Raw genomic sequence first — 16,909 nt, 5'->3', positions numbered from 1 at the left:
GGCTTGAACTCAGGGCCTGGCTCTGTCCCTGAGCTTCTCTGTGCTCAAAGTTAGCGCTCTACCACTTGAGCCATGGCGCCACTTCCATCTTTTTCTGTTTATGTGGTACTGAGGAATCAACCCTAGGGCTTCATGTATGCTAGGCAAGCACTCTACCACTAGGCCACATTCCCAGCTCTGACTTAATTAATGTAATCACTTACACTTCAATCTTCTAGAACATTGTGTATAATCAAAGATGTTACACTTTTCCATTAAAGTAGCCATTTTGTTTTTATTAGAAGTATTTTAAAAAATCTTTCTTTTACTAGGTTGTTTTCATAAAAAGTATTCCAACTAACAGCTCTCATTAAAATAAAAACTGGTAAAAAAAAATTTGTCTAGCTTTATTAACCATTACCAGGGTTAGGTTTACAAAACTATTTTTGTTAAGAGTTTTTGTTAGAGTTGTTAATTCAGTGTAAACTTTTTTACTACACACTAGTTAATGTTAGTTTGGATTTTTGAGACAGGATTTTACTATCTAGCCCAGAGTGATCTCAAAATTCTGATCTTGCCTCAGCCTCCCAAGTGCTGAAATTATAAATTGGCCCAACACTCAGCTTATTTTAAGTTTTTATGAGATGAAAAGAAAATAGATTATTATGAACTGTGATCCAGAGAGAACAGTAATTCTTCAAAAAAATTAAGAAGTAGGAAATAGTAAAAGAGGCTTAAAATGAAACATCATTTAATGCACTTATGAGAAATTTTAGTTGGTATAAATAAAAATCATAAAAGTTTAAGGCACAATGAATAAATACTATATAAAGTAGCCACAACTGGACAAGCAAAGTAAAATTCAAGAAACATAAAAGCTCCTTAAGTTATCATTTTCTCTTTCTGTTATAATCAGAAAGGTTTCTAGTTAAGCTATTTTATATACTTGTATTCCTAAGGAGAAAAGATTCAGATCATCTTCATATACATTTATCTTTACTTAACCAAATGTTTGAGAAGTGCCATCTCCAATTTAAAAACAAATCAGAGAGGCCAGGCTAGCAGAGTTTAGAACTGTTAGTAAACAATTTATTTATACTTACATAATCTAAAATTTAAAACTTTTACTCATTTATACCCATGAATAAAAAATACCATATGTACTATGAACCATCATACCATGAATCCATACAACCAAAGATTCCTAAAGAATTATCCTTCCTAAATTCTTTAAATTTCAGCTGAAAAACTTAAAACATCTGAACTTGAAGTTGAATAACTTAATTTATTAACAATAGACTTCTGTAATATGCCCACTATACATATCCTTTGATGTGATTGTATGTGTGCACATGCCCACCAGTACTGAGGCTTGAATTAAGGGTCTCATGTACGTGTGTGTGTCTGTGTGTCTGTCTGTCTAGGGCCTGAACTCTGGGCCTGGGCACCGTCTCTCAGCTCAAGGCGAGCACTCTACCACTTGAGCATGTGATGTGTGTGTGTCCTGACCTCTGGGCCTGGGCACCGTCTCTCAGCTCAAGGCGAGCACTCTACCACTTGAGCGTGTGGTGTGTGTGTGTGTCCTGAACTCAGCCTGGGCTCCGCCCCTCAGCTCTTCAGCTCAAGGCGAGCACTCTACCACTTGAGCATGCGTGTGTGTGTGTGTGTGTGTGTGTGTGTGTGTGTGTGTCCTGAACTCAGCCTTGGCTCCGCCCCTCAGCTCTTCAGCTCAAGGCGAGCACTCTACCACTTGAGCATGCATGTGTGTGTGTGTGTGTGTCCTGAACTCGGCCTGGGCACCCGTCCCCTCAGCTCTTCAGCTCAAGGCGAGCACTCTACCACTTGAGCATGCGTGTGTGTGTTTGTGTGTCCTGAACTCGGCCTGGGCACCCGTCCCTCAGCTCTTCAGCTCAAGGCGAGCACTCTACCACTTGAGCGCGTGCGTGCGTGCGTGTGTGTGTGTGTGTGTGTGTGTGTGTCCTGGGCACCCGTCCCTCAGCTCTTCAGCTCAAGGCGAGCACTCTACCACTTGAGCCACAGCACCACTTCTGGTTTTCTGGTGGTTAATTGGAGATAAGAGTCTCATGGACTTTCCTGCCTGAGCTGGTGCTGAACCACAATCCTCAGATCTCAGCCTCCTGAGTAACTAGTCTTATGGGCGTGAGCCACCAGCTGGGGGTCTCACACACTTGCTAAGCTTTTTTTGCTCAAGGCTGGTGCTCTACCATTTCAACTACAGCTACACACTTCTTTTTACTAGTTAACTGGAAATAAGCCTCAGTGACTTTCTTGCTCTGGCTGGTTTCAAACTTCAGATTCTCAGATTTCAGTCTCCTAAGAAGGATTATAGATGTGAGTTACCAACACTGGTTGCTTTGACTTTCTTTTGAGATATATGTAAGAGACAGCTAAAGGGTGCTGTTCTTTAGCCTTTTTGTTTGGCTATATTTTACACAGATTTAAACTGAAAGCTTCATACTGTTAGGAAAAGGCTGCTACTCATTAATTTGTTAAAAAAAAAAAAACTAAAGAGTATGACTAGAAAACAGCATTTCTATACCACACATTTTTCTTTATCCATATTTAGTTATAAATCAAAGCAATACAGATATCTCATAAGGTTCTGTGTACATATTTAGGCATATTTTTTGAATTAGCTTTGTATTATATAGCTTTATAAAGTTTGCAAATACCCAGTAGAGAGAAAAATGACCAACCTGGGTTCAAATAAACTATCCATCTTACTGCTGCTACTTCAAAATGGCGAATGACAACTAATTTCATTGTTATATTTAATAGCTCCTAGTGGGTTAACCTGCATCTCCTCCCACAGTCCTATCCCATCCCCACTATTTTGACTATGGGACACATGAAGGACTGAATAGATGATATAATCAGGATGCTGAGTGCATAATAATGAGCTATTACCATCTAAATACAAATATTAATAAATGCATCTAGCTATTTCAATTTGATAACCTATAAAAGAATAGAATATCAAGTGACTTGCATTTAAAACTGGAAACCTATCTCAATATTTGGGTTTCTATAAATGACTTCAATGAAAGAAAATTCAAAGTGCTTCCATCTTGCTTCTTTTATTACATACTCACTAAACCATCTTTAGTATGAAATTAGTGGTTAGGTATATTAAGTGCAAAGCATAAAGTGCAAGTCATAGTACGAGAAAATCTAGGGGGGAAATTTCTCATTTTAATCTGAGTCTAGGATTTTCGGTTCCAATTAGTTCCAATCAACTCACCTTTTTTAAAACAAAATAATAGATTAACTTAATTAACTCTTAATTGATTAGGACTCTAGAATGTCATTAACTTAAATAATTTAAAACACCATTTTAAAACTCTCAGTACTATGCTGAGAGTATAACTCATTTACACTCAATGACAGAATACTTGCGTAGCTAGCATGCATGAAACTGTGGGTTTCATCCCCAGCAGTGCAAAAAGGAAAAAAAAGAAAAGAAAAAGCAATAATTGTTAATTGGACATAAAGTAAAAGCACAGTACAAATATCCAAAGGTCAGATCCAACTTTTGCTAGATACAACCTAGAAATGAAGGAACATTTTCCTTTCCAGATAGTTTAAAATACAAATAATTGTTTTAAAGTTATTCCACTAAACAGAGAATGTGAAAAGTTCCAGATATATAAAAACATTTTAGGGCTTCAAATTTGATAGTCATTTCATTCTAGGGTGGGACAGGGACTGCATTTGGTTTGCTTTCTGTAATTACTTCACAGTCTTCTTCCATTTCAAAATTAAGATTCACAAATGAACTAGATACCATTGTTTCTGGTTGATCGGTCTGAACAATGGAATCAGCCTGCAGCTTATTTTTTTGGTATTGTCTCTCTGCTTCTTCAGACATCCTATTTTCTTCTTCTTCCTCTTCTTCCTAAAAACAGCAAAGATCCATGGTTAAAATATTAAATGTTCTAAAGGAACAATATTCTCACTGGAGCTTTTTAAATTTTTTTAAACTAAAACTTTTAATGTTATGTTCAATTCAGTTTGGCCTAAGAAATTCTTTTTTTTTTTTTTTAATTTTTGGGTCTGGTCATGGGGCCTGAACTCTGGGCCTGGGCGCTGTCCCTCAGCTCTTCAGCTCAAGGCTAGCGCTCTACCACTTGAGCTATAGCGCCACTTCCGGCTTTTTTTCTTTTTGCTTATGTGGTGCTGGGGAATCGAACCTAGGGCCTCATGCATGCAAGGCAAGTGCTCTACCACTGAGCCACCTTCCCAGCCCCTAAGAAATTCTTTTAAAAACTTATTTTAGGGGCTAGGTGCCAGCAGCTCATGCCTGTAATACTAGCTACTCAGTAGGCTGAGATCTGAGGATCACGGTTCAAAACCAGCAGGAAGGACTGAAACTCTTATCTCCAATAAACCACCAGAAAACCAGAAGTGGCATTGTGGCTTAATTGGTAGAGCGCTGGCCCTGAGCTGAATAGCTCAAGGACTGTGCTCAGGCCCAGAGTTCAAGCCCCATGACAAGAAAAAAAAAAAAGGGGGGGGGGGCTAGAAACGTGGCTTAGTGGTAGAGTGCTTGCCTAGCATGCATGAAGCCCTGGATTCAATTCCTCAGTACCACATAAACAGAAAAAGCCAGAAGTGGCACTGTGGCTCAAATGGCAGAATACTAGCCTTAAGCTAATGAAGCTCAGGGACAGTGTCCAGGCCCTGTGTTCAAGCCCTAGGACTGGCCGAAAAAAACTCATTTTAGGCCAGGTACCAGTGGCTCATGCCTATAATCCAAGCTACTCAGAAGGCTGAGATCTAAGGATCCTGGTTCAAAGCCAGCCTGGGCAGGAAAAGTCCATGAGACTCTTATCTCCAGTTAACCACTAGAAAACGGGAAGTGGAACAGCGCCCAGGCCGAGTTCAAGCCCTACAACCGACAAAAAAAAAAAAAAATTGTAAAAGTAATGTTCAGAGGGCTTACAGTTACATAAGTCAGGTAACTGAGTACATTTATTTTTTTTAACAATGTCACCTCTTTCCTTGTTTTCTCCTAGTTTTTTCCCTCCCAACCTCTTTCCCTCTAGGTTGTATAACTCATTTTCAACATACTGTCTAGTGAGTATCACTGCTTAGTTCACCCTTTGTTCTACCATTTCTGTGCTTCCCCTTCCACTTCAAATCAGATAAACTTATTTGCAAGATGAAAAATACAGAAATCAAAAACAACAAAAGGGAAAAACAAAGGAAAAAAAGCCACAAAAAGTAAAATAAAACTTTTGTTTCCATTTCTTGGAGTTCATTTCAATAAGCATCACTTTATATGATCATATACACATAGCTATTGAGCCCTTGTGATCCTCTCCTAAGAATATCCTCCCCTTTGGTCTCACTGTATGAATGTTCAGAGTCCTCTAAGAAATTCTTGAAGCTCAATGTTTAAAGGGCTTTCTTATCATATAAAGGAGCCTGGAGTTTTGATCCTTAGCAACACCTTTGAAAAAAAAAAAAAAAAGCATGGACTTCCCCTATTCCTAAAATTAAACAATAACTATTAGAAAACATATTAAAGAAAACAAGTTATTTCTAAAACATGGTCCTGTACTCTGTAAATGAGACCTCTTTATTAAAAATTAATTAGCTCTAGCTGGGCACCGGTGGCTCACGCCTGTAATCCTAGCTACTCAGGAGATTGAGATCTGAGGATCATAGTTCAAAGCCAGCTCGGGCAGAAAAGTCCATGAAACTCTTATCTCCCATAAACCACTTGAAAACCGGAAGTGGCACTGTGGCTCAAGCAGTAGAGCGTTCACCTTGAGCTGAAGAGCGCAGGGACAGCACCCAAGCCCAGAGTTCAAGCCCCACAACAGACAAAAAAATAAAATAAAATAATAGTAATAATAATTAGCTCATGTCTGTAATCCTAGCTACTCAGGAGGCTGAGATCTGAAAATTGCAGTTTAAAGCCAGAAAAGTCTGTGAGACTCTTATCTCCAATTAACCACCCCAAAACCAGAAGTGGAGCTGTAGCTCAAAATGGTAGATCACTAGCCTTGAGTACAAAAGCTCAGGGAACATGTCCAAGCCCTGAGTTCAAGGCCTATGACTAACCAAAAAAAAAAAAAAAGCTTTTAACAAAGACTATATTTGTTTAGATTAAGCCTAATTTAAGTAAGGTGAGCAATATTATGTAGATTATATAATTATACTTCAGTTATAAGGTATCTTTCTATTTAGTTGACTAGATTGGTTCCTTCATTTAGTGGTATACTAGTTTATTTTCCCATAAGTATTTAGTATATAGATAATTATGAGAAGTATACAAAGTCTCTGTCCCCAAGAAGTTTACTAGTAGGAACGTTTAAGACATGTTTATATGATGTACAAGAGTGATAAGACGAAGATTTAGAAACTTAGTTCTAGAGCTCCTCATGGAAGAGGTAGCATTTATACTGGACTCTGTGGTACTAAAGTAGTCGGTACAGGGAGACTATCTTCTTAAGACGCATCTGGAGTTTGCCTGAGAAGTAAGACAAGGGATTATTACAAGGCTATTAGAATGGTACAAATGAGGTAATAAGGTTCTAAAACAGTTTTAGAATATTAAAAAAATCATTTGTTCATAAAACATGTTTAAAAATCACACAACAAATTTAAGGTAATTTTTCCAGACTCATCTGCAGCATTACCCTCCAGTGATTAAGTGCTATTCTTATTATTTACTCAATAGCTAATCTTCACATCTTTTTTTTTTTTTTTTTCTGGGGCCTGAACTCTGGGCCTAGGCACTGTCCCTCAGCTCTTCAGTTCAAGTCTAGCGCTCTACCACTTGAGCCACAGCGCCACTTCTGGCTTTTTTCTGCTTATATGGTGCTGAGGAATCGAATCCAGGGGCTCATGCATGCAAGGCAAGCGCTCTACCACTGAGCCACCTTCCCAGCCCTAATCTTCACATCTCTATATTCTACTTTACCTAAATCTCTGTGCTTAGTTTACTTGGAGAATAATAGATTCTGATATTGATTATGTGTTCATCAATATATACTAGGCACTATTCTAAGCATTTATTATCTCAATCCTTAGAGCAATCCTAAGCATAGATATTGCAATTCTCATATGAATAAGAAATTGTGCTTTAGAGGCTACATTTTGCTACAAAGGTAAAAGTAGCAAAAGACTTTGAATTGAAGCCTTTTAAATTCAAATTGTTTTGGGGAGGAAGAGGTTCTGGGGTTAAAACTTAAGGCCTTGTACTTGCTTATGCATTGCTTTACCACTTGAGCCACACACACTCCCAAACCTTTAGGTTTTTATCTGCATTTCTGTCCAGGGTTGGCACTGGACTACAATTTTCCTAACTGTGCCTTCCACATAGCTGAAAACACAGGCACACCACCATAATTGGCCTGTTGCTTGGGATAAGATTTTGCTGATTTTACTCAGTCTGGGCTGGATCTACATTCCTATTTAATCTTGCTTCCCAATTAGCTGGGTAAGTGACTGCACCTGGCCCAAAAGCCTCCTGATTCTTGAGCCTATGCTGTGACTTACTTATTCTTTAAGTCTAAATCCCCCCCCCCCCCCCCCCCGCCACATACACATACACATACACACACACACACACACACACACACACACACACACATTTCTGTGCATCAAATTTATTCCATTTCTATATCTAGTCTTTGTGCTTAAATATAAAATGTTTGGGTCTTATTTCATCTTAAATCAGAATAATCCAAAAATACTGTGTGAAGATTAATATAGGCACAATATATATAACTAGCACAATAAAACTGCTTAATTTAGCACATGGATCTTGGGAAGATTACAGTTTTAACAAATACTAAAATATACTTTGATTAGATAAACAGAAAGGAGCTATCTTCAGTGACAAGGCACTTGCACTTGCCTTGCATTCATGAGGCTCTATGATCACCAACAAAAAGAAGATAAATAACCAGGCACCAGTGGCTCATGCCTATAATTCTAGTTATTCAGGAGAGATCAGAGATCTGAGGATCATGGTTCAAAGCCAGCACAGGCAAGACTCTTATGTCAATTAAGAAAACTGGAAATCGAGCTGTGGCTTAAAGTGGTACTACACTAGTCTGAATGAAAAAGCTCAGGGACAGTATCCAAGCCAAGTTCAAGCCCCAATCAGACAAAAAATAATTTTTATTTTTTGCCAGTAACGGGGCCTGAACTCTGAGCCTGGGCACTGTCCCTCAGCTCTTCAGCTCAAAGCTAGCGCTATACCACTGGAGCCACAGAGCCACTTCTGGCTTTTTCTGTTTATGTGGTGCTGAGAAATCGAACCCAGGGCCTAGTGCATGCAAGGCAAGCACTCTACCACTGAGCCACCTTCCCAGCCCATAAAAAATATTTTTTAAATAAAATAAATAATAAGGAGTTATCTCTTTGTAGCAGTTAGAGGATCCATATGCTCACTACAAAATGTATGAGTCAATAAAATTCAAAAAGGAGACACACCTCCTTCTTCATCCGGTAATACTCATCAATGGCATATTGGTATTTTGGGGTACTGATCCCCAAAACAGATGCAATCTTCTCTCCGAGAAAGTCACACACTAAAGACACAGAAGTTAAAAGACATAAAATTCCATAAGCATTTCTTATGTACTTTAAGACAAGAAAAATATAAAAGTTGCTATTCCTATCCTCCAGATTATCATGCTTTTTCTGGGTATCCAACAACAGTCCATCCTTCCCCCCCCCCCCCCAGATTATTATTATTATTTTGCCAATTCTGGGACTTGAACTCATGCCTGGGGACTGACCCTGAGCTTCTTTTGCTCAAGGCTAGCACTCTATCACTTGAGCCACAGCACCACTTCGGGCTTATTCTATGTGGGTGATACTGAGGAATTGAACCCAGGGCTTCATATATACTAGGCAAGCACTTTACCACAAACCCACATTCCCAACCCTTTCACAGATTTTTGAGACAAGGTTTCATTATGGAGGTTAGGCAAGCCTAGAACTTATGATTCTCTTAATTCTATATAGTGCTAGCATTATAGACATGCACCACACCTGCCCACATTTCTCTTATAACAATTCTTACCAGTTATGCTTAAGTTTCATGTCAATTTCTTTAAGAAAAACATACTGTTAAAAAGTTAGTCTATGCTGGGCACAGGAGGCTCATACCTGTAATCCTAGCTACTCAGGAGGCTAAGATCTGAGGATTGCAGTTCAAAGCTGGCCAGGGCAGACAAGTCCATGAGATTCTTATCTCCAATTAACCACCAGAAAACCTGAAGTGGAGCTATGGCTCAAAGTGGTAAAGGGCTAGCTAGCCTTGAGCAAAAAAGCTTAGGGATAATGCCCAGACCCTGAGTTCAAGGCCCACAACCAACAACAACAACAAAAAAAAAAGAGGAAGATTCGGAGGAGGAAGAGGAAGAGGAGAAGAAGATAATACCAATAGGAGAGTAAATGGCAAAAGTATGTAATAGTTGCTAACAGGATTCAAAACATGAAAATCCTACCTACATTTAATGATGCCATTTTCAGAGAGGTTTTTATTTTTTTGTTTGCTGGTCGTGGGGCTTTATTTATTTTTTAAGTGTTAAGATTTTAAGAAATCAATATTATTTATTCTCACAGGGCTTTAAAATCAGGGTATGGGCACTGTCCCTGAGCTTTTTTTTTTTTTGCTCAAAGCTAGCACTCTACAACTTGAGCCACAGCTCCACTTCCATTCTTTTGATGGTTATTTGAAGATAAAGAATCTCATGGACTTTTCTGTCCAGAGTGGCTTCAAACCCATGATCCTCAGATCTCAGCCTCCTGCGTAGCTAGGACAGGTGTAAGCAACCAGTGCAGCTTCCATTCATTTATTTTTTTAATTAAAGGTGAATATCGTCTTCACAAGTTAGATTGCTATTTTCTAGTGTTAGACAGATAGCATCTGAGGATAAAATGATTAACTCTCCATTGTCTTCTCCAAATGTGAACATCCCATTTGGCAAAACTCCTGTTCTTAGAACTTATTACAGCAGTTACACAATAGTCAAACAGAAGAGCAATACCTGAGAGGGTTGATGTGGCAGCCCGAAGCATGTAAAACCATAAATAAGGGCCCCAGGTAAGTTTTGTCTGAAACAAAAAGTCAGGTTAGCAACATTCATTCCTAAACTCATTCTATATATTTAGGCCAGGAGTAAAGAGCCAAATAGTTGGTAGGCATACACAATATTGTATAAGTGGCACTACAAACTGATTGTAATCCAGTAAAAAAAAAAAAATCTAAATCCTCTACATTCACCCAAAAACAACCACAATTTTAAGTCCATGGAAGAACTAATCATACAGATTTATTAATCCGGAGCTTTCTTTCACCTGTCCTTTTTTATCCCCCCTTCTGGACTGTATTTTTTTTTTTTTGGGGGGGGGGGTCCGGTTGTGGGGCCTGAACTCTGGGCCTGGGTGCTGTCCCTCAGCTCTTCAGCTCAAGGCTAGCGCTCTACCACTTGAGCCACAGCACCACTTCCGCCTTTTTTCTTTTTGCTTATGTGGTGCTGAGGAATCGAACCCAGGGCCTCAGGCATGCAAGGCAAGTGCTCTACCACTCAGCCACCTTCCCAGCCCCTGGACTGTATTGTTTATAAGTACAACCATCAGAGAGTGTGTGAAGTCAATAGAAAGAAGCTTAAGAATCATAGTGTGACAAACATAGTGAGAAAGTGAAGATCAGAGAAACTAAGCAAAACAAGTTAGGGCATCTTTAGTGTTGAGAAAATAAGAAAAGTAGCGAGATGAATTTTTGTTTCTGTAAAGATTAAAAAGGAATTAGGCTTTAAAATCAAGTAACAACATTGGGTGCCAGTGGCTCACACCTGTATTCCTAGCTACTCAGGAAGGTTAAATCTGAGGGGCATGGTTCTAAGCCAGCCCAGACAGGAAAATCCATGAGACTCTTTATTTTTTTGTCGGTTATGGATCTTGAACTCTGGGCCTGGGGACTGTCTCTGAGCTCTTCAGCTCGAGGCTAAGTCTCTACCACTGAGCCTCAGCATGCCACTTCCCCACAAGATTCTTTTTTTTTTGGTCCAGTCGTGGGGCCTGCACACTGGGCCTGGGCGCTGTCCTCAGATCTTCAGCTCAAGGCTAGCGCTCTACCACTTGAGCCACAGCGTCACTTCCGGCTTTTTTCTTTTTGCTTATGTGGTGCTTAGGAATCGAACCCAGGGCCTCATGCATGCAAGGCAAGCGCTCTACCACTGAGCCACCTTCCCAGCCCCACAAGATTTTTATCTCCAATTAACCACCAAATGATAAAGCATAGCTCTGTTCACCCAGGCTCTGAGTTCAAGCTCCAGCACCAGCACACACACAAAAGTATTAGGATTGGAAAAGAAGACTGGAGCTATCTGTAAATGGCATGATTTGATCTCGTGTCACCAAAAATAAGTCTTCGAAAATTCAGAAGAGCCAGGTGCCAGTGGCTCATGCCTATAATCCTAGCTACTCAGGAGGCTGAGAGCTGAGGATCCTGGTTCAAAGCCAGCCTGGGCAGGAAAGTCTATGAGACTCTCATTTCCAATTAACCACCAGAAAGGTGGAAGTGGTGCTGTGGCTCAAGTGGTAGAGTACTAGCCTTGAGCTGAAGAGCTCAGGGACAGTGCCTAGGCCTAGAGTTCAAGCCCCACAACCAACCAAAAAAAAAAAAAAAAAAAAAAAATCAGCAAGACAATCCTGTTTCTATATACTAGCAATAAATCATCTGAACACAGAACTAAACTTTCATGTACAATGGCATCAAAAAGAACAAAACATTTAGAAAGAAATTTAACACAGGAGTACAAAATTTACACACAGAACTCTTAGAAACAAATTAAACACAATAGTACAAACTTTACACATGGAAAACTACATGTTAGGTTAGGGCTATATCTCAAAGGTAGAGCATGTGCTTTGTATTTGCAAGGCCCTTAGGGAAGGAGAAAGGGAAGTAAGGGAACTAACCACATAATACAGAAAAAGTTAAAGAAAAATAAGCCATGAATAAAATTATTTACTATTATTAATATAGCAGTACTCCACAAGCAGATATACAGGTTCAATACATTCCCTACTTGGCTACATAAATTGAAAGAATGATTCTAAAATTTTTATGGATTTTTAAGGATCTAAAATAACCAAAACACTCAAGATAGCAAAACAAAGTTAGGGGGGCTGGGAAGGTGGCTCAGTAGTAGAGTGCTTGCCTTGCATGCCTGAGGCCCTGGGTTCGATTCCTCAGCACCACATAAGCAAAAAGAAAAAAGCTAGAAGTGGCGCTGTAGCTCAAGTGGTAGAGCGCAAGCCTTGAAGCTGAAGAGCTGAGGGACAGCGCCCAGGCCCAGAGTTCAGGCCCCATGACCCGGCCCAAAAAAAAAAAAAAAAAAAAGAAAGAAAAAGAAAAGAAAAACAAAGTTAGGAGTCTTAACTTTCCAGTTTTAAAACTTAGTACAAAGGAATGATAATCAAGATGGTGTCATACTGGTACAAATAATAGATATGCAGAACTATGACGAAATCTAGAAATAACACCATGATTCGCTTTTTTTTTTTTATAAGGGGTTTCAGTTACGTAAGTAAGGTAATGAGTACATGTCTTATTGAACATTGCTACTCCCTCTCGTTTTCTCCCACTTCCCTCCTCCCTCTCTACTTCCCCCTCCCCCGCCAGGTTCATTTCCAAAATAGTGTCTTTTTTTTTGGGGGGGGGGGGGGGGCGGTCCGGTTGTGGGGCCTGAACTCTGGGCCTGGGCGCTGTCCCTCAGCTCTTCAGCTCAAGGCTAGCTCTCTACCATTTGAGCCACAGCGCCACTTCTGGCTTTTTTCTTATGTGGTGCTGAGGAATCAAACCCAGGGCCTCAGGCATGAAAGGCAAGCACTCTACCACTGAGCCACCTTCCCAGCCCTCCAATATAGTGTTTTAACATCATGATTCTATCAAAACTGATTTAACAAGGAAGCCAAAACAATTCAGTGTTGGGCTAGCCATACAACAGACAAGGGTCTCATATCTAAAATATATTTGAAACTCAAAAAATTAAATCTCCCAACAACAAATCCTCAAAGAAACAACTGCCCAATAAATAAGTGGGCTAAAGACTTGAAGAGAAACTTCTCTGAAGAAGAAAGAAAGATGGCCAATAGACACATGAAGAAATGCTCAACCTCCCTAGCCATAAAAGAAATGCAAATCAAAACAACATTGAGATACCACCTCACCCCAGTCAGAATGGCTATAATCAAGAACCCTAACAACAGATGCTGGAGGGGATGTGGTCATTGTTGGTGGGAGTGTAAACTTGTTCAACCACTTTGGAAAGCAGTATGGAGATTCCTCAAAAGACTTCACATAGAGCTCCCCTATGACCCAGCAATCCCACTTTTGGGCATTTACCCAAATGTTTACAAACAAGACCACACTAAAGCTACCAGCACAACTATGTTTATTGCAGCATTATTTACCATAGCTAAGATATGGAACCAACCCAGATGCCCCTCAGTAGATGAATGGATCAAGAAAATGTGGTATATATACACAATGGAATTCTATGCCTCCATCAGAAAGAATGATACTGCCCCATTTGTTAGGAAATGGAAAAACTTGGAAAAAATTATATTAAGTGAAGTAAGCCAGGCCCAAAGAAACATAGGTCCCATGGTTTCCCTTATTTGCAATATCTAGTATATGTATGAGTCAAGCAGAAGAGGGCAGATAATGTGATGTTAGGAAAATGAACCCTTAGATATGTATTTTAATGCTTTTTTATTTCATGCATTTGTTTCTAACGCATTTATAAGATTATCTCTTTGTTGCTTTGTATGTCCCTCTCCCACAGTATAACCCCTGCTTTCACTATATTTGATGTCAGTATAACTTGTGGAGGAGATGGGGAAAAACAAGTTGTTTAAGGATACAGGTGCAACAATGAGAAGTACAAGGTCATGTTGAAAACGAGCTTTACAACGTTGGTGGGGGGGGGGATTGGGATGGGAGGGAGGGGGGAGGTAGGGAAGGGATGTGAAGGGTAAACAAAGGAGGAGGCTGCAATGCTTGATAAGAAATGTATGCATTATCCTGCCCATGTAATTGTAACCCCTCTGTACAGTATGTTCACAAAAAAATAAAATTTAAAAATAAATAAATAAATAACACAGAGTAAAAAAAAAACAAAACAATTCAGTGTTGGGGGGCGAGGGATCTTCAAAAACTAGTGTTAAGTCAAACTGGAAAATTCACATTCAGGACCTTTACCTCATGCTATTAAAAAAGGGAACCAAAGATGTAAGTGTAAGAGCTAAAACTGAAACTTCAAAAAGAAAATGTAAAGCTAAATATCTAACCTTAGATTTGGCAACATATTTATAAATATATTAAAAACACAACCCAAAATAAAAATACATACTTGAGGGCTGGGAAGGTGGCTCAGTCGTAGAGCGCTTGCCTTGCATGCATGAGGCCCTGGGTTCGATTCCTCAGCACCACATTAGCAAAAAGAAAAAAAAGCTGGAAGTGGCACTGTGGCTCAAGTAGTAGAGCACAAAAGCCTTGAGGTGAAGAGCTGAGGGACAGTGCCCAGGCCCAGAGGTCAGGTCCCACAACAGGACCAAAAAAAAAAAAAAAAAGAACATACTTGATACTTCATCAAAATGGTGGTGGTGGTGGTTTTTTTCTTCTAGGAGGGGAAAGGAGGTATACAGAAAGGGAGAGAGGAAGGGTGAACAAATGGAATCATGTCATTCAGTATACACTATATGGAAAATTACCTTTGTGGCCGGGAATGTGGCTGAGTGGTATTGTACTTGCCTAGCATGCATGAAGCCCTGGATTTGATTACTCAGTACCACATAAACAGAAAAAGCCGGAAGTGGCGCTGTGGTTCAAGTTGGTAGAGCACTAGCCTTGAGCAAAAGAAGTACTGAGCCTAGGTACTGAGCTCAAGCCCCAGGACTGGCAAAAAAAAAAGGGGGGGGGGGGGGCTGGGAAGGTGGCTCAGTGGTAGAGCGCTTGCCTTGCATGCATGAGGCCCTGGGTTCAATTCCTCAGCACCACATAAGCAGGAAAAAAAAAAAAAGCAGGAAGTAGCGCTATGGCTCAAGTGGTAGAGCACTTGCCTTGCATGCATGAGGCCCTGGGTTCAATTCCTCAGCACCACATAAGCAGGGGGAAAAAAAAAAGCCGGAAGTAGCGCTGTGGCTCAAGTGGTAGAGCGCTAGCCTTGAGCTGAAGAGCTGAGGGAAGGCACCCAGGCCCAGAGTTCAGGCCCCAAGACCGGACCCCAAAAAAAAAAAAAAATGACCTATGTAACTTATGGGCAGGGATGGGAGGGGGAAATTACCTGACTTATGAAAGGGTACCCCTCTGCACAACACATTAATAAAAACAATAAAGTTTTTTATTTAACTTTTTTGCTAGTCCTAGAGCTTGAACTCAAAGCCTGAGCACCATCCCTAAGCTGCTTCTGCTCAAGCCTAGCTCAAAGGTTTTACCCTTGTAGGCGTGGTTCTGCTGAGCCCAAAGATAATTAATTCTTAAGATGTGGAGAGCTGGGCATAGTGGCTCATACCTGTAATCCTAGCTACTCAGGAGGCTTAGATCTGAAGATCTCAGTTCAAAGCCAGCCCTGGAAGGTAGGTATGTCTGTGAAGCTTTTATCTCCAATTAACTACCAAAAAGAAGTGGAGCTGTGGCTCAAGTGGTAAGAGTGCTAGCCTTGGGCACCAAAGCTCAGGAACAGTGCCCAAGCCTTGAGTTCAAGTCCCAGAACTGGCACCAATAAAAACAATGTGGAGAAGTTAGCAGTTTTTCATCCTAGTGACAGGAATATAAAATGCTACAACCACTTTGGAAAACAATATGGTGGTAATGCAAATGTTTAAACAAGTTACTAAATAACAATAATTCAAAGCACATTTACACAAAAGCAGCATTATTCATATCAGGCAAAAGGGGGAAAGAACTCAGATTTCTATTAACTAATAAGTGGATAAATGTTATGCATTGATAGAACAGAATATTACTTGATCATAAAAAGTAATGAAGTACTAAGACATGTTATAATATGAATGAACCTTGAAAATATGCTACCCTCCCCCACAGTATAACCCCTGTTTTCACTGTATTTGATGTTGGTACAATTTGGGGAGCGGAAGGGAAAAAACAAATTGTTTAAATAGGGTTACAGGTTGACCCATTGCAACAATGAGATATACAAGACACTATGTCAAAAAATAAACTCTACAATTTGTGGGGCAAGGGGGAGTGTAGTTGTGGAGATGGGAGGGAAGGAATGGTAGGGGAAAAACAAAGGAGGTGGCAACAATGCATGAAAAGAAATGTACTCATTTCCTTGCTCATGTGATTGTAACCCCTCTGTACGGTATTTTCTTTTTTTTTTTTTTTTTTTTTTTTGGTCGGTCATGGGGCTTGAACTCTGGGCTTGGGCACTGTCCCTCAGCTCTTCAGCTCAAGGCGAGCGCTCTACCACTTGAGCTACAGCGCCACTTCCGGTTTTCTGGTGGTTTATTGGAGATAGGAGTCTCACGGTCTCTCCTGCCCGGGCTGGCTTTGAACCGCGATCCTCAGATCTCAGCCTCCTGAGTAGCTAGGATTACAGGCGTGAGCCACCAGCGCCCGGCCTGTACGGTATTTTCACAATAAAAAATTTATTAAAAAAGAAAAATATATATTATGCTAAGGAAGCCAGCCACAAAAGACCACATAATGTAAAGATCATTTATATCAAATGTCCATCAGAGGAAAATCTATAGACAAAGATTAACAGTTGCCAAGGACTTAGAGGGAAGAAACTGAGTAAGAGGACAGGAGTAATAGATAAGAGTATGTGGTACCTTTTGGAGGTGACATAAATGTACTAAGATTAACTGTGGCAATGGTTGTATGTATCTGTGAATAGGCTTTAAA

The 16,909-nt window shown here is 40.1% G+C and overlaps 1 protein-coding gene across 2 annotated transcripts in view; it reads right to left on the bottom strand.

The window, feature by feature from the left end:
* Nucleotides 1-3,057: 3,057 nt before the first annotated feature.
* LOC122106533 (signal recognition particle 54 kDa protein) overlaps nt 3,058-16,909 on the bottom strand; it is a 97,023-nt gene continuing 83,171 nt past the window's right edge. Inside the window, exons 3-5 of one of the 2 annotated variants that reach the window (XM_042677912.1) lie at nt 10,017-10,083; nt 8,452-8,549; nt 3,058-3,895 (exon numbers count right to left, since the gene is read on the bottom strand). In XM_042677912.1, the coding sequence (XP_042533846.1) occupies nt 3,689-3,895; nt 8,452-8,549; nt 10,017-10,083 (372 nt within the window). In that variant the 3' untranslated portion in view covers nt 3,058-3,688. The remainder of the gene's footprint in view (nt 3,896-8,451; nt 8,550-10,016; nt 10,084-16,909) is intronic. The other variant, XM_042677913.1, reaches the window with a different exon arrangement.

Source organism: Dipodomys spectabilis, unplaced genomic scaffold, assembly GCF_019054845.1.
Source record: "Dipodomys spectabilis isolate Male_0828 unplaced genomic scaffold, ASM1905484v1 ptg000042l, whole genome shotgun sequence".
Classification (NCBI taxonomy): domain Eukaryota; kingdom Metazoa; phylum Chordata; class Mammalia; order Rodentia; family Heteromyidae; genus Dipodomys; species Dipodomys spectabilis.
The sequence above is the reverse complement of the archived record's forward strand: the minus strand, read 5'-3'. Positions and strand labels throughout refer to the sequence as shown.